A 27,644-nucleotide genomic window follows, 5' to 3' on the forward strand; every position below is an offset into this window, starting at 1 on the left:
CGGGACGGAACCAGGTCGGAGCAGCGCACGTGCCCGACCACTGCAATGCCGGTGCGCTCTTACGCAGTGGCAGCGGCAACGGTCTCCACCCACTCTCCGCCTTCCGCCTCCTCTTTCACCTCTCTTCTCTCTCTCTGCAGGCACCAGTCATGAACTCACCCCGCAGCCCACTCGACGCTGCCGTCTCCCTCTGCCTCGCCTGTTCCTCTTCCCTACCCCCGCGCAAGTCCTTCGCTCTCACCTCGCCCTCCTCCCCGAACTTCAAGCCTTTATCGTCCGGCGACGAGATATTCGTCACTGACTGCTGTCATAGGCCGATCTGCCCCGCATGCGTGCGCGCGAACCCGCGGCTCGTGCGGTACAATCCGTGCTTGCACTGTCTGGGCGGAGTCGGCGCCGTCAGTGCGGGTTCGAGGACTCGGACGTTTCAGGAGGCAAGCGGTGGTGGGAAGGGTGCGAGCATGAAGGTAAACGTAGATGGGGGTGTGCGGGATGAGGATGTATTCGTGCTGGGAGACGATGATGACGAGGTGGAAGATGAAGACAGGGTAGGGGACAACGTGAGTACGGCATCCGACTCTCCCTCGCCTGCAACGCCTCCCCCAGCCTACACCGACGTCGTCTCCCCTCTCCCTTCCGCACCTTCAATGCCCTCGAAATCCCCGTCCTATGCATTCGCGACGAAGGATTCGGAGGCAGGGCCATCCAACTCCGAAGCGAATTCCCCACAGCCAAATGGCGACAGTCCTTCTCCATCCTCAGGCCCACAGCGCTACTACATCCAGCCCACCGACACCCTCGTCGGTATCGCCCTCCGCTTTCACGTCGACGGCCGCCTCCTCTGCCGACTCAACCACCTCCCGCCCTCCACCCTCCGCACCACCCCGCACCTCCTCCACACCCGCGCCTTCCTCGACCTCCCGCCCAACACACCCGAGGCGCTCTTAGCAGGGAAGGTCGGCGTGAGGGCGGTGAACGGGCCAAGCACAGCGGACGAGGCGCGGCGCGCGCGTGAACGCGCAGAGAGCCGGTTCCGCACGTTCACGAAGGAGGCGGACTACCGCGTCGCGCGGGCGTACGTCGCCGTCGCGGACATCGACGACTCGGACGCGTTCCGGGAGGACGAGATGAAGAAGGCGAGCGCGGTCGCGTCGGCAGCCGAGAAGCTGCGGAAGCGGCATCCCAGCTCGCCGATCGAGGGCGGGGGAGAGGGGAGCGGTCTGGAGGTCCGGGCGGTGGATCGGTATCTGGACGATGAGGAGTGGGAGGAGAGGCAGAGGAGGGACGGGAGGGGAGTCGGGATCCCTGCGTTTCCGTTATTTGGCGGTGTGGAGAAGCCTGCAGATGGGAAGAAGACGTGGTGGAGGTGGTAACGTCCCACCGCGCTGCTTATACGATACTTGACAAGGTGCTTCGAGCGACCATTGCTAAGCGCTAAATGCCGGACTACAGTCGTGTCGATGACGAACTCATGGAAAGCACAGACTCGGAGGGAATAGTATATTGATACATAACACGAGTAGAGGTCCACGGCAAGTACAAGTCCAGGAAGTACAGGTGAGAGGAGAATGGAGAAAGGCCGAGCAAGGAGGCAGGCAGATGACAAGAACGATGGCACTCTACCGGTGGCCTCCATCGCGAGGAGCCTCCGTCAGCGTTAGCGAGGACCAGCCGTCCTGCGCACCGCGCGCTTCCGCGATGTTCATCGAACTCGCCGCCACCTCGGGGGCTTGCGAAGCTAGCCGCGGCGTCGTCGCGGGCTTGTGATCGTCCGCGAACTGTTCCAACGCACCGAGAGGCACAAGGACGAGGTCTGCAAGGCACGGACCGGGATCTCTCAGATCACAGGCCGTGTGGGGAGGAGGCGTCGCGCTCACCTACGATCGGGCCGTTGAGGAAGTGCGGGTGCGTGATCGTCGACGCGGTGGGGTCGAGCACCTCGCCGTCGCACGCGAGTCGCTGCGGGATGCCGTCTTACTTTGCGTCGGGCGAGGAGCGCGCGGGGACTCACCCAGTACATGAGTGGGATGCAGAGCAGGTCCTCTATCCGTTTCATGAGCGATATCTACGTGTGAAGCCTGTCGTTAACTCCCCCCTAACGGCATAGCCCTTGCATCCGGGACGCACCACAGAGTCGCCGCCCGCCCACGGGAGCGCGAGGACGTCCTCGCCCGCCGCGGTCGCGGTCGCGGTCCTGATCGCGGTCGTCGCGTACGCGTCGTAGCCCGTCACGCGCACCGTGCCGTTCTCCTTCGGCCTGAGCGTGCGTGTATCCGAGTCGGGCACGCGCTGCGGGGTCGGGGAGCGCGATCTGCGCCGGCGGCGGCGGACGCGCGCGTTGGGGTCGGGGAGGCGCAACGTACCGAAGGTCTGGCTGGCGGTGGGCGGGCCCGAAAAGCCTGAGATCGTGGTGACCGCCATCTTGGTCGCGTGCAGGGGTATGCAGCGGGCTGATCCAGAGGGGAACCTCTGCGACTGTTGCGAGAACATTGGGCGCATTTAAGCGTTTGGGTGGGCAAGGCCTGGGCGATAGAGAAGCTGAAGCTGGCAGATGCGAAGGGGGGCGGCCGAGACTGAGATACGCTGTTGGCCTCGGGGGGAGGATGTGTTCGTGTTGGGATTCCGGGGTGGTCGGACGCGGAGCATAGCCTGATCGCCTATACGCACCCGCTGCCAGTACGTATACTATTGGTGCCTCCTCGAACCCTCAAATACGATCGGACTCCCCCGCGCCAATATCTGCCTCTTCTGTTTAATCTAACGTCCATGCATCGATCGCTGTCTACCGGCCAGCAATTCCGCATACTCAACGCTCTCACTTGACGTGTGTTTGAGTACAAGTAGTGCTGTACTTAGTAACGGTTTGTGTACTGTGCAAGTCTCAAGTTGTCGGCCCGCCTCTGTAATTCACCACATAGTCACTTTCCTCGGGCAGCGATCGTACGGCCGGTCGGTGTGGGGAAGCTTCTTCGAGGGAAGATTGTTCAGCTGCACTGCAGATAGGCTGCGAGTCTAGTTCCTATCGCCGTACCCGTCGGCTCTTAAGCTTGAAAGCTTGAATCTTGAGACTTCGAAGGTCACGTAACATGGAAACCTACAGTCAAACCCGCAGCCTGGACCATGGCTGGAAGCATTCTCATCAAAGAAACGTTGTGCATAGTAAGCACTCGAAGCTGGTCACGGAGAGGAACGAACCCGGAGCTAGCACGCTCGCAGTGACAAGCTCGCACTAGCGCAAATCCGTACCGGCGATCAAGAACAAAGTCCCGTCTTGTACCAACGGCACACCAAGACCCTGCACACACTGACACCGCTTCTTGACGTCGAACCTAGAACATGACCTGCATTCACTGCTTAGAGATATAACGGCAACGCACGTAACGTACAACAACATGAACGCGTAAGACCACGGTCCAGTCAGCAAGCCATTCACTCGCTCAAGAACAACCTCTTCAAATAATCAGCCGCCGCCCTCCTCACCTCCTCTCCCACATCCGGATTCGCCAGCATCTCCGTCGCCAAGGTCGCCTTCTCCTTTCCGCTCAGCCCGTCCTCCCTGTTGACCCCCATCACGCCCCCCAGTCTCACCTGCTCCGCCTGGGCACCAATCAGCGCGCTCAGCGCCGCGATCTGCTCGACCAGCGTCTGCTCGACCGCTGTAAGCCGCTCGAGCGCCTGCACCATCTGTGCCTGCGTCTGCTCCGCAGCCGACTCGCGGTGGCTCACCGCGAACGACGGTACGGACCGCCGCGACGTGAGTGGCTGCGGCCGGCGGTCACGCTCCGGCTGTAGTGGGAGCGGCGGCGGCGCGAGGATGCTTGCGGGGTTAGGGTCCGGCGGGCGGGGTACACTGGCGTCTCGCCCGTCTAGCTGGGAGGCGTCGGGTGGGGCGGACACGCTCGTGTGAGGTTGGCGCTGCTGTACTTGTTGCTCGTCGGCGTCGTCTTCATCTTCGTCGTCTTCCCCGTCTTGCGGGCTCGTCAGCTGTGGATCGATGCTTGCGTTGGAGTACTGTGCGGCGGTCGAGCCGTCGGGGAATGTCATTGCCGTGGGCCCGTAGTAGGGGACCGCCTGCCCAGTCCTGATGATGTGTGCCACGGCATGAGTGACAATGACCAAGTTAACGCTGAACTTCAACAAAGGCGCCGCACCCATCGTCCACGTATCGTCTTTTGAACAGCTGGTACCAATCCTTCTGATGCCAGTGGTCGATGACCTTTACGTTGAGATTCGCGACGGGGATGTTCGCCGCGCGCGCATCGTCGAGCCTTTGCTCAAGGTGCACCTGGCGCGCCATCGTCGGGTCGTTGAAGTTCCCGAGCGACGCGGCACCATTGATAGGCCCGCCAGCGTCGGGGTTGTGCGCCAGGTAGACCTCGAACGCGAAGATCTGCTTGAACGTCTCCACGTTCCGGTGGTAGCAGCTCTTCAGTGCCGTGAACGACTTGCGCCCGCCGAACACCTGCGTCGCGGCCTGCGCGTGGCAGTGGCGCGCTCAGTAACCCTGTCGCGCCCACGCGCATATAGTGATGACGTACGTCGCGGAAGACCGTGTTCATCTTCGACCTGAACATGTCCCAGTTCTTGTCGTTGTCCAGCAGCCAATGGAACAGCGTGTCCTTCTCGCTGTCCGTCCAGTGCTTCGGCCCGCCGTTCGGGCCCAAGTCCGCTTCGTCGCGCTCGATCCCGTCGAGCCCGCTTCCGACCGGCACGTACTGCCGCCGCTTGCGCGGGCCCGTCATCGACCCGGATCCATCCTCGCTCTTGCGTTTCGACGGGCCGGGCGTGGGCGTGTGTGGCACGCGCGGGCTCTGGTCGGCGTGCGGGTGCTCGGAGGGGCCTGGGCCGGGCGTAGCTTGTGAGGGCGCGGTCGCGTTCGGGGGCACGGGAGACGAGTGGAAAGAGACGGGGAGTACGTTCGCGCCGAGCAGCGAGGAGCTGCCGTACGGGACGACGTTGCCGGGGTAGATCTGGCCGCCGGGGTAGGGCACGGGGGGCGCGGGGCTGTACGAGCCCGCATTCGACTAGACGACGACGAACACATACAAGTTAGACTCTTTCCGTGCGCGAACACCGTGTTATGGCCCACCTGGATCCCCTCCCCACTCGGGGACTGGTTCAGATGCTGCCCATTCGGAGGAGCGGCACCGTAGTGCCCATTCACGTCGGGCCTCCCAATGTCATGCGGTCTACCGCAATAAATACTTTCGGGTCAGCATGGTGGTGGTATACAGAAATGATTGACTTGCATTTGGGCCATGTCGGGCGGCGTGCTTCGCCAGACCGGTTCGTCTGTGTAGCTGGCTCCGAGTCGGTGTGCGAGTCTGATGGGAGATCGGACGCGCGCTCGCAGGCAGACGGTTGTTTGGTTCGGTTTGTCCGCGCCAGGCTGAGAAAACGGGTGGCCCGGTGGCTGGCGTCCGTCCGTCGTTCTGGTCTCGGTGAGCCGGCGCCACGCAGGTGATTCGACTCGCAGAAGGCGAGATGGTATTCGGGTTAGTTATAATGTTCGTGTCCTCTGTACATTTGTGCGCGTGCCTAGCATATAGCAAGCAATATAGACAGAGAAAATTGAAGGCTAATAAAGATCAGAGGTAAAGAGAACGCCTATTTTACGGGAATCCAATGGGGTGGCCCAGATGTGATACTTGTACAGCGCGCACTCGGGGCGAGTCTCCCTCGTACACAATCCTTGCGTTTTCGTTCGGTCCTGACGCGCACAAGCTTGGGCCATCCCGCGGACGCCGCTGTCCGTTTCCTACTTCCAAGGCTGCATGTGGAATGGCACCGGCGGGTCGCGGTTGTTGGTCGGATCCCTGCGGAAAGCAGGACGTCATCGCTCAAATTCCCCTCCAATGTCGAGGGCACCCTTACGCGCCATCCCTCCTTCCAGCCCCGTTCACGCCGGGGCGGTACATGTACGGATGCGACGCCGCGACGTTCCCATGCGACGACGCCGGACGCGAAGTCGCGGCGGCGCCATACGGGGTCGTGTTGGATGTGCTCGCCGCCGCATACGAAGTCGTAGTTGATGCACCAGCGCTGGTGCCGTATGACGGTCGTTGCGTCGGCGGTGGCCGGTAGTAAGACGTCGTGCGCTGGTCTATTTGCGCAGAGGTGAGGACTGGCGACGGCGTATTTGCGGCCACAGTAGGCATGGGCCAAGGCAAGCCAGACGGCGTCACTGGGGACGGGTTGGTGGTGGTGCGGGCTGGGGCAATGGTGGCTGGCGTCGTGGTAGACGACGGGGGTCGCTGCGGGGGCAATGCCGGTGACGCGTGGGTGGACACGGGCGTGGTTGTTGTCGCTGACGGCGCTATCGTTGTTTGACTGTGCGTGGGCTGCGAGTGTGTAGATTGCACATGCGTCGGTTGACTATGCGTAGCCTGAGCGTGTACGGGTTGTGCATGCGCAGGTTGAGTGTGCGCGGGTTGCGCATGGGCAGCTGGAGCATGCCTCTGTTGAGTAAGAGGCTGTTGAGGGTGGTTCTGAGCTGTGCCGGTTGTTGAGGCCGCTGGCGCAGCGTTAGCAGCTGCGTGAGAAGCAGGCGTCGGCGTGCGATCATTAGCCTCCGCTGCACCAGCTTCTGCCTCACGCTTCCGTTTCGTCGCGCGAGTTGTACTCTCCTTCAGGCCGAGCGCCGTAGCTCTCAACAGAATCTGATGCCTTGAGGGGATGTGAGAACGTTTCTTCCCTCTAGGACTACACGTACCTGGTCTGCTGTTGCCCCATTGCTGCACTACCCAATCCCATTCGATCTCACCCTTGTTCTGTGGTCCCCCTGTTCTTACTCTGCTCCGCAAGCTTCCTTAAGCGGTCTTCCTCCTCTGCAGACCAGGAGCCTTGCTGACCCACTGAAGAGAGGAAGCCGAAGATGGCTGAACCGCACTGAAGGTTGTGGTAGAGGGAGGTGCGGTAGCCGCGGACGCCGGTGCCGGTGTGGTCGCACTGGCTGAAGTACTTGCCGGAGCCGGGGTAGCCGGCGGAGGATAATACGATGCATGTGGTTGCGTAGGGTATGAATAGTACGGGGCCGTCGGGTAGCGGGCTGCCGCGTACACTCCAGAATAGTACGGATTCGGTGCTGCGTGCGCAGGCGGTGGCATGTTGGTACCTAAGGGCATCACAAACGACTGAGGATTGGTGATGACGGAGCCGCTAGCTGGCGTACTATTGCTGGAAGGTGATGCCGTCGGGGCCGGTGCGGCCGGAGGCGCGTAAGGGGTAGGATAGGAAGAGGGATAAGGGTACGCTGATGGCGGTTGTTGCCCAACGAGCTGACTAGGATTGGCGAGCTGGGCACAACATGAGGCGATAAAAGTGCCTACGAACCGGAATGGCTTACAAGGTTATCGCACACGCGTTTTGCGTCCGCAATCATAGCTAATGGATCGACTCTCGCCCCGGGGCCCATTTGATAGCATTGCGAAATGACAATCGGGGACGCAGCTTTCTATGAAGGATCGTGTGAGGAATGAAAGGCAAATAACGAACGCGTGTGGCACAATACTGACGACCAGTTCTTCCGCAGCGTTGTAGAACTCTGAGCACAAGTTCAGTGCGCGCCATTGGAATTCGTAGAATTGCTGGTTCGGGTTCACTGTGCTACCCGGCGCAGGTGGGTACTGGTAGAACCCAGGGTGGTGAGAGTTCAGAGGTGCCTTGGGGGCCGGTTGGGTGACGGCGTTGAACGTCTTGGGCTTGCGATTGCGGGAACCCCGCGGCCGACCTGGTTTGCGTTTCGAGGAGTCGTCGCCGTCACCGCCGGACTGGCTCTGCGCTTGCAGCACTACTTCTTGCCTACCAGTAGACGCGGCGGGTCTTCAGCCACATGGTCAGTGCGGAAGGTCCGGTGAGACACTCAGCACTCACGCAGCCGACTGTGCAGCCTGATGTGGTGAATTGGTAGCAGGATGCTGCGAAAGATCCGTGTCATTGCGCTCGAGTTCCTCCTCTACAACTTCCTCCTCATCGTCCTCCTCCTCCTCTTCCTCCTCCCGATTGGTGTGACTGACACCATTAGAGGCGGCTGTGTGTGCGTGTGCACCGTAGGCTGCGTATTGTTGCTGCTGTGGGGAGTGGTTGACAGCGAGGGGGGATGAAGAGCGTGCGACAGGGGTTGATAATACTGCGGATTGTCCATGCCTATTTTCAAGAAATAGATGCGGGATGTTGGGTATCTGTAACGCTGGGCGAGCAGGAGGCCGAAACGTCGTGCAGGAAGAACAAAGAAAACCCGTGGGAAAGCGGTTGCGTCTCGATGTCTGGGCTACAAACGAACCCGCCACAGCCCGCTGCGCATGCCTTCGTGTACAAAGTCGTGTTCCAAATATTGCGCAAAGTGCATCTTACGCACTCTGTGCCAGTGATGAGCAGCGAGACGGCAGTGTGGTATTTGCTGCGTCGCGGATGGCGCTGCTCGGCCAGAGCGGTTCAGCGGCCGGCAACGCGAGAGGGGCCAGCGTGCGTGACGGTGGCGTTACGGAATGTGACATCCTGCGCGGGCGAGTCACAGTGCGAGTGACTGACGAAATGCCGGGGCCGCCAAGTTGGCCCGCTTCGCTCAGACCGCCACCACAGCTTCCTCTTCCGAGCACGTCCACCCGCCACACCGTGACGAACCACCGCCTCTCGTCTGCAGACACCTCTGGCCACATATAAGCGACAGGTCTCACAGCTTGTCCCAGACCACTATCTGCTCGGTCGCGAGACCTCGCCACACAACCCTCATGTATTCCGACGCCTTGCCTGCCTCCGGTAGTCGCAACATTGCGGCAAACGCGTTTCGCAGCGCAGGCATCCTAGACCGAGATGAGCGCATGCGCGATGTCTCAGACAAACCAGGAGGCCGCAAAGGGGCTCAGAAGAGCTCACACAAATCACGAACATCTCACCGGCCACGCGCGATTGACGCGCTCACTGGCAAGGACCAAGCCGCCACTTCGTCTCGAGCAGCAATGGTAAATAAAACGATTGTTTTACACTCATACACCCCTAGTGACAGTTAGATCTCGCCACACTCTTTGTGACGACGTCTGCTGTGCTCTTTGAATGCATCGCGCTTACTTGTTCATTCTGGTCCACCCTTCGCGTCGGCCCCTATCCGTGTGCACCAAAGCTTGCGTCTCGGCTAGCTGCGGGCGATTCTTTGGCAATACGCGGTGCGGCGAAGGGACCACTGGGCCGGGTTCGCAGGAATGCAGTTTCAACGGGCGCCACCGCCGAAAGCTCGGGCATCGTGGAGAAGTGGAAGGAGTTCGTGAAGAGAAGATGGAATGCGGAGGCGAAGTTTCTTAACCTGGAGGTGCGTTTTACCCTCCCAGCGTTCTGCGACAGTTGATCCAATATGGCGTCAGCGCGTGGCGGAGGATGTGTACGTTCAGCGGAATCGCATGTGGGTGCACGGGAGCGCAGAGAAAGAGTTGTCCGTTGTGTTCAAATTGGCATCTGTTCTCTTCCCTGAGGTTTGTTACATCCAATCCGTGCTCTCACTGGGCCGACTGACCCAAACTTAGGTGCAAACCATCTCGTTGGCATACAACAATCTCGTGAGCGGCAAAGTGCTCATGCGCCTGCCGCATTATCTGCCAAACTTGGTCAACCTCTCATTGCAAGGCAACAAGCTAGGAGTATGGAAGGACTTGGACTACATTTCCTCGAGGAAGGCCCGACTACCACAACTGCGGGAGCTGATCCTCTTGGACAATCCGCTTCGCAATGCGCAGTACGAGAAGGACAACGGGGAACGGTACAAGAGGTCAGTTACTGTCTCCAACAAACGATGCAATTCCTCACGTCCTTTACAGCGAGGTCGCGCGTCGTCTCCCTTCGCTCGAAATGCTGGACATGGAACCTATCCCCAAGATTGCCTTCGATGTACCCCACGCTCCAACATCGCACGGCGCACCTGCTGGTCCGGCACCTACCACCTTCCCCGTCGAAATGGGGGAACCGTTTATAACTGGGGTGGACGGGGCACTTCTGAGCAGTTTCCTCATGCGGTACGCTTCTTGAGATGTGTTGATATTCGCGGCCGCTCTAATACCCTAGCGTCCAGCTTCTTCCCTCTATTCGACAACCAGCGTACAGCATTAATGGATGCCTACCATCCTAACGCCACATTCTCCTTCTCTGCCAACACAAGCGTCCCTGTTCGTGCGCGAATAGAAGGATATCGATACTCGAAAGAGATGCCCAATCAGCGTAAACAAGAATGGGGGCCATGGGGCATCGGGAAAGGCGCATCCCGCAATCTGAATCGGTTGGCAGGAGGGTCGGCGGACAGACTAGTGAAATCGCTGCACGTTGGAAATGAGGAGATTGTTAAAGCCATGGCCCAGCTTCCCACGACGAAGCACGATGTGGCGGGTTCGCCGGAGAAGTTCTGCATCGACGCTTGGCCGGTACAGCAAGGTGATTCTCCGCAGTTGTTTGTGACGATACACGGTCAATTCGAAGAAGGTACATCCCTTTCATGTACTTTGGGTCCGTTCTGCCGTTGACGCGTGTCTTTATCAGAACCATCTCGCTGTGTCATGTCTTTCGACCGCTCATTCATTTTGGCTCCTGCTCCCGAGGGATCACGGTATGTGCTAAGATTGGAGATGTACTGTGTTCGATGCCTGACTCCTATGTAGGGCCAAGCAAAGTGGCTGGGACGTACAAATTCTCTCGGATATGTGGGTAATCCGGCAATATTCAAGTCATGAAGCCTGGCGGCCGGGACCGATGCGTGTTCAAGCGGGTGATCCCCTACGCCCCGCACCGGCGGGAGCGCCGACGAGCCTGCAATCCCCACCTTCGCTGCAGGAGATGCTGGCGACGATGGTGAGTGTTCTAGCTCGGTACGCTAGCCGCCATCCCAATGTGCCGGCTCGGCGACACCAATTCCTCGATTATTTCTTACGTCTTTGAAACCTGCAGCCGGAACCACAGCGGTCTCTTGTGATGCAAATATGTCAGCGCACGGGGCTCAACTTCGAATATGCTGTGCAGTGCCTCGAGGGAAACGCATGGGACGTCGAGCGTGCTGTCGCTAACTTTGAGCAGGTCAAGGTGCGTGATTTTGAGTTCGGTTCGGCGTTCAGATCGATTGATCTTCGTGTCGGGTATTTACATCATAGGGTACACTGTCTCGAGAAGCATTCCTGTAACTCCTCGCACGAGCCTCGTGTGTACCAACACCGACTCTTCGGACCTATCGCGCCGTCACCGATCGTCGTCCGATGCCGACCTGTCTTTCGTCGATCGCTCCTCGCCAGTACATGGACTTGTGATCCTGGTCATGGGGAAATATGTATGGGATGGTCGCGTTTATCGTATCAGCTAGTCTTTTCCATCACATCATCACATCAGCCCGAATGTATCCTACTGCAGTACATCCTCCTCGTCTCGCCTGCACGCATCTCTTGTCATAGCAGCACAGTCATCGTTCCCCCCCATCTATATACAGGTGCAATTAGGTTTGACTGTTGCAGCATTACAGTGTCACCTCCACCTGGCCGCGATTGCACTGAGCGCGCTCTATGGCCTCAGCGTGCGAGGCTTCTGGTCCTTGAGCCTGCCAAACACAGACCGTGAGAGCAAGGACACTGTGGCGTGCCAGTATTTGTGCGCCCTCTGTGTACTAAACACCGACATATCAGTCGCTGCCGACCATCGCCCAGATGCCCTTTGTTAGCTCGCCGTTGCCGCATTGCCGTAAACACCTGCGTACTATCCCAACTCGAGTGGGCAGGCTGTGACAGGATGTTGATGGGATTGATCATCTCGATGCATTGTTTCTCGAAGTCAAAACCTCGCGTAAACGCCGCCTCGAGGCTGAACCATATCCTCCTTCGGAGAGAAACAGCCAAACGTACGGATTGTACCGTCTGATCCATTCAAGTGCCTCGTGTGTAAGCTATCCGTGGCATGCGCATCCAGGCTTATATGGACGACACGGTCCCCGCTCTCGCTCCGTCTTGTATTCTCCGGAAGAGCTCCGATCCCGTCTGGCTCTCCTCGTCTCTCGTGCTAGCTTCCGCGGGTTGTCTGGTGGTGCTGGAGGATGGCAGAAGCGGAATCCGGTCAACAATCCAATCTTGTGTCTATGCCGCTGCTTGACGCTGCAGCGCGCGCCGATGTCGAGGCTGTTAGGACGGCCATTCTGTCCGGCGCGGATGTGAACGCGTCGGACCCGAAGGATGGACCTCTGTTGCATGCGCAATTGCAGGGAGAAGGTGAGTGCGCGCAGAGCGGTGGTGTTGTCTCAGATTGCTCATAATGTGTACTTTGAGCAGTTGGGAACAAATAGATGTCTCGGGCGCGTCGTTCAAGCTAGAGCAGCGCGTCGAGGTACTCCAGATGTTGTTGGACCATGAGGACATCTCCCTTTTTACGCTGAACTCTCCTGTGCGGGGAGTTTCCCCCCTCTGCCTCGCAGCCTGGCTGGACATACCGCAGTTGGTCCAATTACTCTTGGAGGGTAGTCGTGGCATGATCCCGGTCAACGGCATGGATAACTTCGGGGCTACGCCGCTAATGTGTGAGCACGCGGCCTTCATCTCCGAGTCTATTCCCATTGAGGCAACCTCACGTAGATGCTGCGAGGGACCATAGCATTGAGGTGGTCGAGTACCTGGTGAGTACAGCCAATGCGACACATAGGCACGAATGCTGAACGCCGAGGTATCGGTTCAGCTTGCCAATGGCGCCAGACCTGATTATCGAGACATCAACCACCGATCCTCCATTCAACATGCTCTGAGACACCCTCATATCCTTTGGTCCTGTGAGCATGCTCTGCGGCGTTATCGAATACAAGAGGACATGGTGCGGTCTTAACTCAGTTCGACGTGATCCTTCCCTAACACTGCTCTTCAGTTCATAAACACCAAGCACCTTACAATTCTACCTCCACCATTCATTGACCGCCTCATTTCCACGCCTGTCACGCCCAAGACATTCTGCTTGCCGATACACTCGTTACGAAATTATGCCCAGCGCACTGAGTTTCTCGTGCAGGCTGTCATCGTTGGGGATGTCGCCCGCCTCCACTCCATGCTATTTTCTCATGCCCAGTGCCTCACCCTTGGATCTGATCCGACCCTCCCACAGTATTTGGTAAACCTGCCCGACGCAACCGGATGGTGCCCCATCCACTACTGTGTCTCAGTGGAGCATCCGTCAACTGAGGTACTAGATATCCTCTATCGCGCTGGCGCAGATGTCAATCTGTACACGACATCTGGACACGAAACCCCTCTGCACTGTCTCGCCTACAAAGCCAAGCAACCCAAGACGCACGACCATGCAGCGTCTCTGCGTTCGTTCATCCTCCATCTCGTCCGCGATCTTCATGCACCGCTATCGGCCAGGGATCACAACATGGACACTTGTCTGCACGTCGCAGCCGAGCACGGGCGAAGTATCGATGTTGTCATGGCGCTACTCGCTGCAGACTCCGCCGGCACGCTTCGCGAGCTACGCAATTCACGAGGGTGCGTTCTTCCAGATCGTGTGCACGATGCGTGGGGCTAACGGGAGTCTGAGTTAGACTAACAGCGCTCGATGTAGCCAAGCCCGATATGCGCGTTGCCTTCGGAGTTGACGACGAGAACGCCCGGCCAGTCTCGTCCGCATCTATGCGTACCCTGAGGCCATCCACGTCGGAGTCGGTGAAGTCAATGCCTCCATTGACGATTCGAAAGACGGACTCGACGTTCCGTCACGATATCCCGCTCCCGGCCAACGTACCATTGCCTGAGGCAGACTGGGTCACGCTGTCTCATACTGTCCTCGACTGTCTGCAGTCAGCGTCAACAGGCACGTCTAACGCGAATGCCCTCGACATCACCGCGCGCGCCGGAATGCTGCAGGAGATCACGGTCATGCGCGATACACTCCTCGGCTCGCTCCGTATCCGTGTTCGAGAGACCATCGAGGAGCTTCATGATGCTCGCCGGGGCTTCCAACAAGCCTATGCGTTGTACGGAGACGTCCGGAAGGCGTCCGAGCGGCTCGTAGGCGACACTGATCAGATTCCGAGACCCAGTCAGGACTCGGACCATGTCAGGAGGCGGACGACAGACTCCGGCGACTCCGAGCTCACCGCTGTCTCAGAAGCAAGTTACATCCTTGTCAACAGGAAAGCGCGATCGATGTCGGATCTTAGAGCGTCGCAGGAGGCGCATATACACAAGATACCCGTTCCTACGATACCCCGACTACCCCCCACCACTCCTAGACGCAGTACTACTGTGAAATACCACACCGATACACCATCTCGCACCGGCACCCCCAGCACCTCGGGACGCAACGGACGCAGCGGATCGTGCACTATACCGAAGGGCACGCCGAGAGTACCTACGCGCAAGCGAAGTACTACAATCGGAGAGCCCAACCTCGCGCGGTTACCGACGTCCCCGAGCAAGGTATCTTTGACGAACAGCACGGCGAAGGTCAAGGCATGGTTGATCAACAAGATCAGGCCGGGAACCCCGCGCGCGGACGCCATCCCGGAAGATCGTCAACTGTCCAGTGCCTCTCATGTCGATCACGATGATGGATCGAGTTCGGAGAGCGACGACTCCGACACCGAGTCTAACAAGATCAGACGCGTTCTCGCCTGCCAGAAGGGTCTCACCGCGGTGCGACGAGATCTTCATCGTATCGAAGGTCGTCTCGAGGCGGTAAGCTTGTGTTGGTCTTACTTCTTAGCACTGTATCTGACCGATGAGATCAGGCGGAGCAGTTCCTCGTCAATGCTAATCGCGCGATCTCGAAGGCCGAAACGAGGATCAACAGAGTAATATCTGTACGTGTGCTCCATCTTGCGCGTGGTGTATCTGATGATAACACCTATCGGTTGATGCAGACGAGAAAGGCCTCCCTTGATTCAGACCGGCTTTCATCTGCGCCTGAAGCTGCTGCCTCCACGTTTGTGTCGTTCCTGGACTTCCCTGTTGCGGACCCTGCTGGAGAGGGCAATGGGAAATCCCTCTCTCGCCCGACCTCTTCGCGCCCGCGATCGCGTTCTGACATATCCGTCGTGTCTGTCGCGTCGGCGTCGTCTACGCTGGTAGAGGGCGACGACGAAGATGTCCGCAACTTGCGCAGACTCCTCACTCGCAAAGTGGCCTCGCTGATGGAGGGAGCGGAGGAAGAGGTCGACAAAGCTGTAGTGTGGCTGCGCATCGTGAAGGAGGTGCTTCTCGAGCTTGGTAAACGGACCTGATTGGCCGGACTGGAAGGATATTGCTTTGATACTAGGAACTAAACCGCCGGACATGCTGTTGTTTGTCGCCCTCGTCGCTATACCAGAGCTGTGTTTATATCTGTAGCCGTAATGTAGATATGTATCGTTATGTCCATAGGTGCAGTGTAATGTGGTATGTTGTCTGTATGTATATGACAGTGTAACAAATCTATTGTGTCACTGGCAGTATCAGTACCTGTGTAGTATCAAACTCATTGGATGATCGAACCAACACGGTGTACTATGTGAACCTCGAGTTCAGCACGTGAATGCGACGCGTCGCGAGTCGCACACCCGGCGTGGACGCCACCGGCGCGACCACTGGCTGCTGGGGCGCGCACACCTCGCGCACTGAGCTTGCGTGGACGCTTCACTATCAAGACACTGGCCTGTGCATCGTTCGTATACCAAGACGTAGGGAAGTTCCTCTCATCTTACTCTGAAGCTTGCCGGCACTGTTCGGTCCTGGGGATACGCACGAAGTCTCAATGGCGCCATTTCTCGCACCGCAGACGGTTCTGAACGGATTCAAAGAACGAGCAGAAGCAGTGACAATCCAAGGTCTGGTTTGTCCTTTGGCGCGTAGTTGCATCTAATGGTGAGCGCAGGCGATAGGCTATATGTAGGCACAGCAACGGGGGCTCTCCATATCTATGCTCTTGATTGCTCTGCTCGTAGGTCGCCTTTCCGATCTCCCCATGGCTTACGCATAATGTTATCATGCAGCGGGCGGCGCTGAGCCCAAGGCAGAGTTGGTGGAGACCAAGAAGGCTCTGAGCAGGAAAGCGATTGAGCAATTGTGCTATGTGAAAGACGTGAATTCCCTTGCGGTTCTATCAGGTGAGATGAGTGTCAGCGCATTGCGTAGACTTCCAGCTGAACGACTCCCCAGACTCTACCGTGACTTTGTACCCTCTCCCTAGTCTCTCACAGCTACGTCCCTAGCGAAGAGTAAACAGGCGCTGTCTATGGCAACATACACAGGCGTGGTGCACAGTGTCCCGGATAACAACCTAACACTCTCACCTGAAGAATTTGGCAAAGGCAAAGATGTACCCTCGGTCCTGACGCACCTCGCCATTGGTTGCAAGAGAAAGATTGTCATCTATTCATGGAAGGACGGTGAACCGCAGGACCCACAAGTAAGTATTGTGCTATTTTAGAGTACAAGTATACCATGCAGAACTGCGTTCACAGGAGACGACGCTCTCACATTCTCCACGGACGATGTCATTCCTTGGCGAAAACATGATATGCTTCGGCTATGCACTCTCAGACTATGCGCTCTACTACCTGAAGACTGCCACCATGATTGAGATTGCTACTCCCATACCCTCCGTGACGTCTGGCACTAGTATCAGTAACATGGGCATGGGCGCCCTCACAAATCTAGGTGGCTATATGGGTATTGGTGCTAAGGCAAGGCCCTGGGTAGTCAGCATACACGAAGGCGAGGCACTCATCGCAAGAGACAGTACGTATCTTTGAAACGATCAATTGCATGAGCTGACTGGCGCAGACAACGGCCTCTTTGTTGGTCCGGACGGCAAAATGACGAGAGACACCCACATCGACTGGCCAGCACCGCCCGAGGAGCTAGGTACGAGAATTTTAATGCAAGTGCGTGACCGATTTTGTTGAAACTGCGTTAGCCTTTATGAGACCGTATGTATTTGCTGTGATGCCGTCGGGCACCGTGCCTTCCTCCCAGCTTGATGGTGCCTCAAGTTTGGCATCCACTTCTCAAGCCTCCACGAGCTTCACCCCCTCGCCCGTCGTAGAGATTCGCTCCTCCATCTCTATGTCTCCCGTCCAATGCCTACCTTTCCCGCCAGTACCCGCAGATGACCAGCCCACAGCTACGCCGATACAGCATAGCGTCCGACTTTTGACTTCACTCCCCACGAAATACTCTCTCTTCCTCGTCACGACACCCACAGACCGCGCTACCGCGAATGCACAAGGAAGCTCGATATGGCAGTTCCGCATGAAGTCATGGAGCGAACAGCTCGACGAGCTTGCTGTGGCGGGATCACATGCGGACGCACTCGCACTTCTAGACCTCCTCGACGTCGCTTCGCTCCCAGACAAGGTACGTTCAAATATTCGTTTCGTACCTCACCGAAGCGTTGGTGCTGACGGTACTGTGTATCGTGCAGGAGCAAAGACGGAAGGTTGTACGTGCATTGAACGCAGTAGCAGAGTTCAAAGCTGAGCGCTTCGATCGTGCCATGGACACCTTCATCGAGCTCGACATCAATCCCGCCAAGGTTGTCGCTCTCTATCCTCCAAGCATCGCCGGACGGCTGTCCGTCCCTCAAGAAGAGTGGATCCCACTGTTTGGTGGACCCGTGCCTCCAAAGCCGGAAAGCAAGACACCATCCATAGAACAGAATCAAGACGGCGTCGAAGGGCAGGAGCAACAGCGGCCGCCGTCACCGAAGGGATCCATACGTGCGTCTATATCCGGCTTCCGAACAGGGCTGGAGAACATTGTTTCGCCGACGAGATCGAGGGATGATGACACGGTTTCAGTCATTGGCAGACCGAAGGGCCCGCCAAAGGGTATGTTCTACGCATGTGTTCTGGTCCAAGTACTGACTTGCCTATAGATGCATTCCACCGGTCAGTCGAGACTCTGATGCGCTACCTCTCCGACCGCCGCCCGAAGGTCGACGGCGCGCTCAAGGCCCTCAATATCACCTCTGCCGAAGCACATCGCTGGCCAAACTTGTCCGCCGCGTCGCCTGACGAGCTATATGCGTTACCAAACGTCCCTTTGTCGGCTTTGACACCAGAGGAGCTCGTACGTTTTGCGCAGATAGTGGACACAGCACTGTTCAAATGTTATCTCCTCGTGCGCCCTGGCCTCCTCGGGCCTCTGTGTAGGGTAAGCAACTGGTGCGAAGTCAGCGAGGTTGAGGAAACCTTGCGGGCCAGGGAGGTAGGTAATCCATACGATGGTAGTTTCGAGTTACGACTAGCTGAGCATTGACACTGCACGACTAGAAACACTCGGAACTCATCTACCTGTACAATGGGAAGAAGATGCACGAGAAAGCGCTCGGTCTCTTGCGAGAGTACGTATTTGATCTTGCATTAGCGTATCAAACTAATTGAGATGGTTGTAGCCTCAGTGAGAAAGAGGCAGACCCGCGGGACAAGCTGATGCCCTCCGTCACCTACCTCCAACGCCTAGGCCCAGAATACCTCGAGCAGATTTTCGGTGCAGCCAGATGGGTGTTCGAAGAAAACGCTGACATCGCATTTGAGGTGCGCATCTTCGTGAAGGCCTGGCAACGGACAGAAGCTGAGTTTCGTCAACTGTAGATCTTTACCTCAGAGGAAGTGGAACTTCCACGCGAACCAGTCGTTGACTTCGTCGAAGGCGTTAATCTGAGCATCGCCGCTCGGTATCTGGTGTACTTGATTGAAGAGCGAAATGAAGAAAGTACAGGCTTCCATGAACGGTTGGCGGAGACCTATCTACGGATGGTCTCGGATGCGAGGCGGAGAGGGGACGAAGGTGCGTCGATACACTGAGTCTCACTGATGTGGCTTATCGGTTTATGTCGGATAGAGGCGAACAAAAACGCGTATGACAAACTCCTGGAGTTCATTGACACGACAGACCGATACAGCGCAGATCGACTATATGCGCTCTTGCCATCGGATGGCAAGTCGTTTCTTTGGCTGTGTAGCGTACGATTTGCCATGCTGATCTTTGCAGGTTTCTTTGAGGCGAAGGCCATTCTCTTGGGAAGACTGGGACGACATGATAGTGCGCTCGAAACCTACATCTATCGCCTACGAGACTATCACGGTGCAGAAGAGTGCGCGTTTCCTTACACTTGTGACCATTCTGTGCTCAAACTAACCCACAATAACAGATACTGCAAGCGCGTTTACAAGCCTCACACCGACACCTCGAACATCTTTCTCACCCTCCTCCGGACCTACCTCAGACCCTCGCCCTCTTCTGCGTCTTCTGCGTCTGACCTCTTGGCACCCGCACTAGATCTGATCAGTAGGCACAGTCCCCGTCTGGACGTGGCAGAGACCTTGGACTTGCTACCTCCGCTCGTGGCGGCGCGCGACGTACAGGCCTTCCTGAAGGAAGCCCTCAGAGCGCCGATATTTGATACGCACGTCGTGAGGGAGGTGACGAAGGCACGGAAGGACGAGGTCAACAGGAGGCTCACGGGCTTGCAGATGAGGCGAGTGAAGGTAACAGACAGTCGAATGTAAGCAGTTGATTGGCTAGGTGGACAAAGAGAATGATGCTGATCTCCATCCTAGATGCCCTCAATGTCACAAGCGCATCGGGTCCAACAGCGTTATTGCTGTGCACGCTCCAAGGTCAGTTTCCCGTGTGTAGACTGCTTCAACCTATCTGAAACAGATCTCCAGGGGTGAAGTCACGCACTATCAATGTCGAGAAGCGTTCTCGCGCAAGCTAAAGGAAACTCGACAGTGATGACAATCATCTTGTGGGTTATATCGTGTCTAGGGTGACTTCAGATCTGTGTTTACTAGATAGTTCGTGCTCTCCGTCCGCTATTGCACCATACGGTCCATGCTGTGTTCGATAACGAAGTCTTAAGCGTCGTCCAAGGACGCTGCACCGCAGTGCACTCTCTCGCAGTTACAGCTAGAGGCGCAAGGATACCGTATGCGTTGAATTCAAAGCAACAAATTACGCGTGCCGGAAGCATGCATGTATCAATCCTCGTCTGACAGAAGCTCATCTGCAAAGAGGCATGGTCCTTCGATACTGGCCGGATCTGCACCGGGCGCAACATCCTCCTGCGGCAGCGCTGCAGGCCTCAGTGTTGCGTTGTCAGCGACGGCTACTGGCATTTCAGGCCCAGACGATTCAGCGATAGCTCTAGCTTCCGGCGAGCGTGATTGCAGAGTCGAGACGACTTTCCCACTGCGTATGATGTCAGAAAGGACCAGGTCCTGCGAGAGGTTTGAATCCCTATCTGGCAGAGGGAGTCACCACCACTTGCAAAGCCTCTGAATATGTCATAAAACTTACAGGAGGGGGATCGAGTCCCTGAATCCATGTCCATGGACTGGGAGTGCTCGGCCTGCTCAACGCGTGCCAGGTTGATTGGCAGAAATATATCCACTGGTGAAAATGTCCTCAGGCTCTGTGGTACGACGTCGTCCTGGGGCTGACATTCGATGTCTTCCACACCATTTTCGTGGGTATCACCAGGAGAGGCTAAGATCCTCCGCGAGAGGGCAGGATCGAGTTCTGCGGGTGGGCTTGCAGCATCAAACATCCCGACGTACTCATCGGCCTCCGAGCGATCGTCCAGACCATGTTGACCCAACGTCAGTGGCGTGAGCTCGAAGTGCGCGCTGCGTTCTGTAGCATGACGGTCGTCTGGAATGTGATCGCGCGGAGAACGCCGAGGTTTGAAAGAATGTTCTTGTGGCTGAAGTCCCAGAACGGTGTCGAGCGCACGCCACGGATCCGTGCCCTCGAAGAGTTCGCCGTGGAGGACGTCATAGATACTTTCCTGGACGATACCGTCATCGGACTCGTCGCCCGCAGCTGAATAGCTGTCGATGGTCGCAGCAACCGGGGAAGATCGAGTAGATGATTGTGGATTGGTACGAGGCGAGCTGGCTCCAATGGGCAGAGAAAGGAGCTGTCTTGCGCTGTTTCTCGATTGCGCAGGGGGTTCAAAAGGAGGCGAACTCTGAAGATCCTGAGTTGAAGAAGCCGTAAAGACGAGATCGTCTTCAATCGGGACGCCCAAAACAGAGCATAGTCCTCCAGACGGGCATCCTCAGCAGTAGACGTGTGATCTTCCTGAGGATCGCTGCACGTTTCGTCGAAGGTAGCATGTACAGCATGAGTACGGGAAGGCAACCGAGTATCTGTCATCAACTGGGACTGGTGCTCTGGCCGAGAAGAAACCCAAGATCCACGAGTAGGAGAGCCAAAGCTAGTCGGCGAAGACACGTAGAACGAGCGGTGACCAGGAGCCATATCCAGTGGGCTGGTTCCGTAAGAGAGTCTGCTAAGCGGTCTCCGATATAAGGGCTGTCAGACGGGACCTGTTCATCGACAGGGTATGCAGCAGACGGGACGGAGACGCGCCCGAGCTTGGCAGCGCAAGGACTCTGGGTGCGAGAAGATCTGTCCTGCAAACTTTTATAGCCGTAGAAAGAGTACCTCGCTGGCTGGTAACGTTGGTGCGTCTTCATGATTGCCAAAGTCTTCTCGTCTTTGTGAGGACTAGGCCCTGGTATCGGGAGAAACTCAGAGAAACCGAAGTCGTCAAAGCTCCGTGGCATGGCCGGACTACTGTCGAGAGGCATAGGCTCAAAGTCTGGCTCTGTGTGCGCGAGGTCATCGAAGTCGAGTTGGTTGACAAACTCAGGTTGATGCTTTGTCGTACCGGCCGGAGGTGGATAGCCTTCAGACACATATAATGGTGTGAAATCAGACCCTGGTGAATGCGACGCTGTCTTAATATGACGATAATTATAAACACCAGACCAACCTTCATCGCTCATAACCTCGTCCACATACGTGCCGCTGTTTGACCGTATATGAGATCGCCTAAGAGTGTCGCTAGATAGTTCCCTGCCTGGATTGGGCGACACTCTTCGCTAGTAGTATTCGTTAGACCAGTCAAGACGACTATCAGTACGTGGTACCTTCTTCCGAGGAGGTTCAGCATCATCGGGAGACGATGAATACGTTATTACATCTGCATCCTCGTAATCCGCAAGATGTGGCCTACGCTCCGGTTTCGGTGCCAACCCAGCGAGGTTAGGGATGTGGCGGATACGATCCATCTCCGCCCTGAGAGAGATCGCTGTTGTACGTCACGGGGAGACGCAGTTAAGGGCATATGAGACGCATATATGCGCGTAGAAACATACGGACAAATGCATCCAGCGCCTTCAGTATCTTGGAGGAGCGTGTATGGCTTCTGCTCTTGCTGCTGACGCTCGATGCATTGTCAGACGCAGGCCCTCTCCGAGTTGCGCGAGGTGTTCCAGAAATACGTTGTGGTGGGAGTAGAGGGGCATCGTCATCGTCAGAAACAGGTGCGTCTCCGGATCGTTTCTGGAAGTCGCGTCTCGCGTGTGCAAGGGATATTTTGCCGACCGCGTTCACACCACTGTCGGTCGACTGGGGAACCTCAGCATGCGCCTTGCTGAGACCCTTCGTAAGCACCCCGAGCCTCTGCTTTCCGAAGTGATTGCGCTGTGCTTTTCCCGCAGCGTCCTTTGCGCGCGCCCTCGCGAAGTTCCTGCAGCGCGAGGGTCAACAAGCACGATTGTCAACAGAAAGGTCAATCACTTACCTCTTCCCACCCATGTAGTTAGCTCCTGCCATGTTGTGTCAACGCGAACGCGGAAAATCCAGCGATGTCTAGCGATGGGAGGAAGTGGTCGTGAACGCGGTACGGGTCAGGCGCGCGCGCGTGTGGTGGGACGCGTTCGCGTGTACCACGATCACATGGGCCCGTCACCATGACGGGTGTCGAGTGACTCGAGTCGACGCCGGCGGTGATCCAAGCATACCACCGTTGATCTCAGATTGTTTCTTGCTGAGGTCCAACAGGTCTGACTGCAACGACCATGGATGAGGAAACCGACATCGGCCTCGTCAGTCTCTCCGCGCCATCCGCTTCTGGGTCCCCGAGCCGACCTCCAGGTGTCTCCCGAGCAGTCTCGTCAGGAATGAAGTCTCCATCTTCGCCCAATTTGCTACCAATCCGTCCACAGCCTCCTATGAGACGAAATACAAATCCGCGGAAACTCTCCGTGTCTGTACAGTCGGCGAACTTGAGTCTAGAGAGTCTGTCGATGGATCCGATGAAGGTTGCCAGCTTACGCAGGTGGATTATGAGCTTGGCGATAGGTGAGTATGATGTGCCCTAATAGTATGCATAGTGACTCTGAAACCAAATAATTGAAGTCGACTTCGACCTGGAGGTCGGGCCCAAGATCAGTTGTATCTACCCGCCCCTCGACCTATCACCGTCCGAGGAAGTCAATATGTGAGTGCCCTCGGTACCGAACTATGAGATCGACGATCCTCACACCGAGATGCCTGCAGAGCCTTCTCATCGTTTCCGGACTCACCTCAGTTTGAGCAAGGCTCCCAGACGCACTCGTTCCGGATACGCGTCCATAACCCCTCCGAAGACAAGCTGCTCCGCCCCAGTCAACAGCGACCGCAGACAGAAGATGGCTTTCTTTACGGTTTCTCCCAGTTCACACAACGTAGGGACGCGAACTCAAAGCGTGGATACCAGCAGGTGCACACGATCTACTCTGACGCACGTCCTGCCTGACCATAGGTACAGCGATCCGTCGTAATCCTTACTCATCTAGCATACCCCGCGCTCTTCTATACCCTCGTTGAGAAGCTCGGTCCATCATTCCTCGCACACGGTGGCCCAATGCTCGAAGCGGCATGCCATAACATGGCTACTTGGTATGTGGTCTAGTGGAATGACACCACGGAATTAACCATGGTCCTGCACGAAGAGAAGGTTAGACCCTTCGCCGGGAGCAACGCTGGAGCTAGGGTTCCTCGGCGGCGTGCTCATCGCAGAGCTTCCGGCCGGTGTCGATACCCAGCAGGCCCTTCCAAGTTCTGCGATTATCCGGAAGAACGCTCGTCGTGAACCAGAGCACCAGGTTCGTGTGCCTTGGTATATGTGCTATTTACCATCAGGAGAACGTGTTTTGACGGGTGGTCCAGTTGTTGGTTTCTCTGCCTCCTCCAGAGCCTTCCGTGATATCCCTATTCGAGGCCTGCCTGCCGCAACTATGGTCTATATGGGAATGCCTTGTCTTATGCGAGCCGATCCTCATCTATGGACCTTCTCCTGCCATGACAAGCCAAGCAATATGGTGGCTGCGTGATGTGCTTCGACCCGTACGTTGACGCGTCACCGGTCCTTGGGGCCCAATCCCACTAACTACTCTCCAGATCCCCGTGGCAGGTGATTTCCGGCCGTTCTTCACAATTCACGACGCGGATCATGCGGCACTCGTCAACCCTCGACCACCATCAAGTGGACTAATCCTAGGTGTGACAAACCCGTACTTCGATCGTGCGTGCAAGCACTGGCCACATGTGCTGAGCCTTGGGCGGACCTTTTCGTAGGTAGATCATATATATGGCACCAGCATTGATCTGACTTTCCGCGGAATAGCAATAAGTCGGACCCGAATGCACCTGCTGGTCCTGCTCCGGGATGGAGGACGAAACACAGCCGCTATGTCTCAAGGGATCAGACAGTGCTCCAGCAGCTCCAAGCTGCATGTTCAGGCTCGGAACAAGCAAGTATGTAGGCTTTTGTCCGTGTCAACTGGTCATTGATGGAGGTCCGTGCAGAACGCGAGGCTTCCGCCCTCATGCGCCAACACTTCTCGTCGCGCACGGCTGCACTTCTTGTGCCCCTCCAGCGTTACCTTCAATCGCTGATCCCGCTCCCATCATCTTCTGCGTCCACAGGCTTCCCATCTGCAACCCCGTCCTCCACATTCCCCAGGTCCACATCTAGCTCCTGGTTCCCCAGGTCATCAGCATCCCCCGCGTTCCCAAAGTCGGCCGCGCCGAGCGCATATCCAAAGTCGTCCGCTTCCAATCTGTTCCCGCCAACACCGCTGCCCGGAACGTTCCCCAGTTCGTCCTCGTCCTCAGGGTTCCACACCCCGGACACGACGGGCGCAGACTCGCCGCGGGGCACGTCGTCCAGGTCAATCTCGCCTTCGCCGAACCCCACACCCCCGACGGGCCCGAGCGTGGCGCGGACGGTCCCTCCCGCGCTGAACCTCCCGCCACGAGCCACCGACGACGCACTCGACTCGCCCGCCACGTCCGACGCCGCCCCTACCCCCGCCCTGCCCTCCGGTAACAGCGCGTACTACACGCCACTGAGCGCGGCCGCCAACGCCTACGCGCCACTCGGGACGAGCAGCCCCGCGTCCTCCGCGACGCTCACGCCCGCGACGCCGCGGCTCGCGCCGTTCAGCGAGAAGGCGTTCCTCGCGAACCTCAAGCCGCTCGTGCTGCCGTTCAAGAGCGGCGGGAAGGCGAAGGAGTTCTACACGCGCTGGATACGCAGCCCGCGTTCGGCGTGTGGATCGGGCGGCAGGAGGAGGCGGTGGAGAGGGTGCTCGGGGCGAGGGCCGCGGGCAACGCGTAGCCGCCGTGCCCTGGGGGCGCTGAGCATGCAGATGCAAGGACGTTAGGAATGGAGTTCTCTTCTTGAGCGTGCATTATTCTCGTGCTGTAGTCTAGGTTGAGCGGCGTAGGACGCGGGCCGGTATATACAAGTCTGTCTAGATGCATGCATGTCGATATACCCTCTGCACATAGTCCCCTTTTCGTGATCGAGAACGAGAAAGACTACCCTGCGGCCAGGCTATCTCCGCTCTGCTGTCCTGAGCCCGGCGCCGCCCTCTCTCGCACCGGGCCGCGCACGCTCCTGCGCCTGCGTTGAAGACGAGGATCGCTTGCCCCAGCCGAGCCAGACGACCAGAACCTCCTTCGCGAAGATCTCGCCGAAGCCGAGCATGACGCCGTTGATGAAGGGCAGGCCGATGTTCACCGCGAGGCTCGCGACGAGCGCGAGGACGCGCGTGCGCGGCGAGAGGGACGTGTCGAAGAGCGCCTGGGTCGTCGACGGTGCCTCGCGCGTGTGTTCGTGCGAGGGCTCGTGCGCGTGGTGGGGGTGCGCATGGTGGTGCGCGTGGCCGTGTGCGTGTGGTGGTAGTGGGTGCGGGAGGGATGAGGAGGGCGAGTGGGGGTCCGAGGGGAAGGAGAGCGAGGGGTAGGACGACGCGAGGGAGTCGGGGTCGGAGGAGTGGATGTCCTCCCACTTGTGCTCGACCTCGGGCGCGTCTGGCGGCGTCGAGAAGCGCGAGCGTGCCTGGGCGTGCGAGCCTGGGAGGATGGCCTGCTAGCACAGGCGAGAGAAGAGAAGGGCGTGCGCAGGACGGCGTTAGTTTAGGAATGGGTCAGACACTATTGGCCGCGCACCTCCAGTTCCTCCTTGGTCTTCCTCCCCTGCCCCTCGCCGCTCACGAGGTCGCGCGCATCAGCGACGCTCGGCTCCCCTCCTGCCTCCCCGCCAACACTCGCCGCCGTGCTCGTGCTCGCCGTAGTGTCCAGGACCATGCTCGCGCTCGTGCTCCCTCCCACACTCTCCCATCCGTCGCTCCGCGCACTGCCCCGCGCCTTCCCCTCCTCCCTCTCCTTCTTCCGGATCTCCTCCCACCGTGTGCGTTCCCGCTCGGCCTGCTCGCGCTGTTCGGCAGAGGCCCGGCGCCATTCTGCGACATGGGCATCGTACTCGGCCTTCCAGACCTCCTCAGTAGACTCGTGCTCCGGCACGGCGGGTGCAGGAGTGGGCCCAGACTCCTCCTGGGCTGGCTCTGGTGCGGAGGCAGGCTGCTCTGGTGCAGCGGACTGCTTAGGGAGAGGGACCGGCGTGAAGGCCGTCTGCAGCGCAGACTGTCGAGATGATACTGTCAGGCAAAAAACGCCAAGATCAAGAAAAACACACTTGGAGGAGGCTCTCCTCCTCTGCGTTGAGGGCGTCTGCCATGGTGAACGGATTGAAGTACGGGACAAGCGTCAGCAGGAGGAAGAACGAAACCGACAGGGATGGCCGTCCGAGTCGGCTAACCCTAGCCTATGGGCAGCTGGGCCCGACTCACCAGCACGAGGCGAGCACGCCATTTGCCGGACACACAAGTCAGGCAGGTGCTCTCCGTCCGGCGCAGCGGCTCCTGCTAGCTGCGCGATCACTCAAGGAACAACACGCGCGCTGCTACAGTTCCTTTGAATCCCGTCCGAGATTATGCTGATTTACACTTATTCCGCTTATTGTACACCGGGACGTATCAATCTTTACAGCTACGACGCAAGCACGCCCGTCTAGATTTTCTTGACAATGTTCATTTCCTGTCAATCAGGGGACGCGCGGTCAGACTTTCGCCAGCCATACACGCCGTTCACTCACCTGGTAGGTCGTGGACTTGCCCGTGTTGTCATTCTTGATGGTGTAACGGGTGGACTAAAAGCCGACATGCTTTCAGCTCTACGTCAAGGCGACCATTCACCTTGAAATACACTCACGCCGTCCTCAGCCTCGACCACACTTCCGATGACACCAGTCGAGTGCGCAACGTTCTCGCCGCTGCCACCGATGGGGCGGTACTCGACCTTGTCTCCTTCCTGTGGTATTTTCGGTGAGCTACATGCACTCGTACCGTGGCGCTGTCGTTTGACTGACCTTGTAGTCAGCCATGGCGATTAACAGAGAAGAAAGTGGTTGTATGCGCGAGATGAAGGTATGGGTGAAAGTTGTGAAACTGCCTTCCGTGCTCCTCTACCCTTTATATACCG

General features: G+C 57.8%; 10 protein-coding genes across 10 annotated transcripts; 5 read left to right on the plus strand and 5 right to left on the minus strand.

Moving 5' to 3' along the window:
• Window positions 1-45: 45 nt before the first annotated feature.
• B0H18DRAFT_1084397 (uncharacterized protein) lies at window positions 46-1,373 on the plus strand (the record flags this gene model as incomplete). Its single annotated transcript, XM_048031784.1, has 2 exons — window positions 46-51; window positions 228-1,373. 2 exons carry the CDS (start codon window positions 46-48, stop codon window positions 1,371-1,373), a joined length of 1,152 nt encoding a protein of 383 aa, XP_047894870.1.
• A 246-nt stretch (window positions 1,374-1,619) lies between these two features.
• B0H18DRAFT_1117837 (uncharacterized protein) lies at window positions 1,620-2,421 on the minus strand (the record flags this gene model as incomplete). The annotated part of the gene is made up of 4 exons (XM_048033659.1): window positions 1,620-1,813; window positions 1,878-1,959; window positions 2,012-2,065; window positions 2,128-2,421. The coding sequence occupies 4 exons, from the start codon at window positions 2,419-2,421 to the stop codon at window positions 1,620-1,622; spliced, it is 624 nt and encodes a 207-aa protein (XP_047894871.1).
• A 1,008-nt stretch (window positions 2,422-3,429) lies between these two features.
• On the minus strand, window positions 3,430-8,347 carry B0H18DRAFT_953885 (uncharacterized protein; the record flags this gene model as incomplete). Its single annotated transcript, XM_048042226.1, has 12 exons — window positions 3,430-4,081; window positions 4,152-4,474; window positions 4,539-5,024; window positions 5,090-5,189; window positions 5,875-6,666; window positions 6,713-6,739; window positions 6,764-7,133; window positions 7,172-7,295; window positions 7,346-7,453; window positions 7,515-7,800; window positions 7,873-8,069; window positions 8,282-8,347. 12 exons carry the CDS (start codon window positions 8,345-8,347, stop codon window positions 3,430-3,432), a joined length of 3,531 nt encoding a protein of 1,176 aa, XP_047894872.1.
• Window positions 8,348-8,562: 215 nt separating this feature from the next.
• On the plus strand, window positions 8,563-11,496 carry B0H18DRAFT_999876 (uncharacterized protein). The gene is made up of 10 exons (XM_048045595.1): window positions 8,563-8,960; window positions 9,119-9,304; window positions 9,357-9,464; window positions 9,516-9,757; window positions 9,807-10,001; window positions 10,058-10,461; window positions 10,519-10,585; window positions 10,638-10,827; window positions 10,924-11,055; window positions 11,124-11,496. The coding sequence occupies exons 1-10, from the start codon at window positions 8,730-8,732 to the stop codon at window positions 11,151-11,153; spliced, it is 1,785 nt and encodes a 594-aa protein (XP_047894873.1). The 5' UTR covers window positions 8,563-8,729; the 3' UTR covers window positions 11,154-11,496.
• Window positions 11,497-12,084: 588 nt separating this feature from the next.
• B0H18DRAFT_244003 (uncharacterized protein) lies at window positions 12,085-15,439 on the plus strand. The gene is made up of 8 exons (XM_048037259.1): window positions 12,085-12,221; window positions 12,282-12,526; window positions 12,582-12,622; window positions 12,682-12,813; window positions 12,865-13,481; window positions 13,538-14,672; window positions 14,726-14,797; window positions 14,858-15,439. Exons 2-8 carry the CDS (start codon window positions 12,346-12,348, stop codon window positions 15,215-15,217), a joined length of 2,538 nt encoding a protein of 845 aa, XP_047894874.1. The 5' UTR covers window positions 12,085-12,221; window positions 12,282-12,345; the 3' UTR covers window positions 15,218-15,439.
• Window positions 15,440-15,483: 44 nt separating this feature from the next.
• On the plus strand, window positions 15,484-19,957 carry B0H18DRAFT_999884 (vacuolar sorting protein 39 domain 1-domain-containing protein). The gene is made up of 17 exons (XM_048045596.1): window positions 15,484-15,636; window positions 15,683-15,799; window positions 15,965-16,078; window positions 16,131-16,138; window positions 16,162-16,380; window positions 16,436-16,712; window positions 16,758-16,838; window positions 16,891-17,330; window positions 17,398-17,803; window positions 17,851-18,182; window positions 18,248-18,318; window positions 18,370-18,511; window positions 18,569-18,764; window positions 18,819-18,914; window positions 18,969-19,071; window positions 19,129-19,486; window positions 19,649-19,957. The coding sequence occupies exons 2-16, from the start codon at window positions 15,727-15,729 to the stop codon at window positions 19,484-19,486; spliced, it is 2,916 nt and encodes a 971-aa protein (XP_047894875.1). The 5' UTR covers window positions 15,484-15,636; window positions 15,683-15,726; the 3' UTR covers window positions 19,649-19,957.
• A 3-nt stretch (window positions 19,958-19,960) lies between these two features.
• On the minus strand, window positions 19,961-22,607 carry B0H18DRAFT_1117842 (uncharacterized protein; the record flags this gene model as incomplete). The annotated part of the gene is made up of 7 exons (XM_048033660.1): window positions 19,961-20,223; window positions 20,280-20,812; window positions 21,432-21,708; window positions 21,763-21,871; window positions 21,920-22,080; window positions 22,148-22,521; window positions 22,576-22,607. The coding sequence occupies 7 exons, from the start codon at window positions 22,605-22,607 to the stop codon at window positions 19,961-19,963; spliced, it is 1,749 nt and encodes a 582-aa protein (XP_047894876.1).
• Window positions 22,608-22,786: 179 nt separating this feature from the next.
• B0H18DRAFT_244155 (uncharacterized protein) lies at window positions 22,787-25,752 on the plus strand. The gene is made up of 9 exons (XM_048037260.1): window positions 22,787-23,135; window positions 23,193-23,274; window positions 23,334-23,535; window positions 23,584-23,714; window positions 23,773-23,920; window positions 23,985-24,161; window positions 24,216-24,388; window positions 24,442-24,572; window positions 24,624-25,752. Exons 1-9 carry the CDS (start codon window positions 22,853-22,855, stop codon window positions 25,481-25,483), a joined length of 2,187 nt encoding a protein of 728 aa, XP_047894877.1. The 5' UTR covers window positions 22,787-22,852; the 3' UTR covers window positions 25,484-25,752.
• On the minus strand, window positions 25,657-26,841 carry B0H18DRAFT_1117844 (uncharacterized protein; the record flags this gene model as incomplete). Its single annotated transcript, XM_048033661.1, has 3 exons — window positions 25,657-26,193; window positions 26,274-26,747; window positions 26,800-26,841. The coding sequence occupies 3 exons, from the start codon at window positions 26,839-26,841 to the stop codon at window positions 25,657-25,659; spliced, it is 1,053 nt and encodes a 350-aa protein (XP_047894878.1).
• A 332-nt stretch (window positions 26,842-27,173) lies between these two features.
• Window positions 27,174-27,546, minus strand: B0H18DRAFT_1117845 (uncharacterized protein; the record flags this gene model as incomplete). The annotated part of the gene is made up of 4 exons (XM_048033662.1): window positions 27,174-27,200; window positions 27,259-27,312; window positions 27,375-27,473; window positions 27,532-27,546. The coding sequence occupies 4 exons, from the start codon at window positions 27,544-27,546 to the stop codon at window positions 27,174-27,176; spliced, it is 195 nt and encodes a 64-aa protein (XP_047894879.1).
• Window positions 27,547-27,644: the final 98 nt, after the last annotated feature.

This window comes from Fomitopsis serialis (genome assembly GCF_022376445.1).
Source record: "Fomitopsis serialis strain Sig1Antser10 chromosome Unknown B0H18scaffold_23, whole genome shotgun sequence".
Taxonomy (NCBI): Eukaryota; Fungi; Basidiomycota; class Agaricomycetes; order Polyporales; family Fomitopsidaceae; genus Fomitopsis; species Fomitopsis serialis.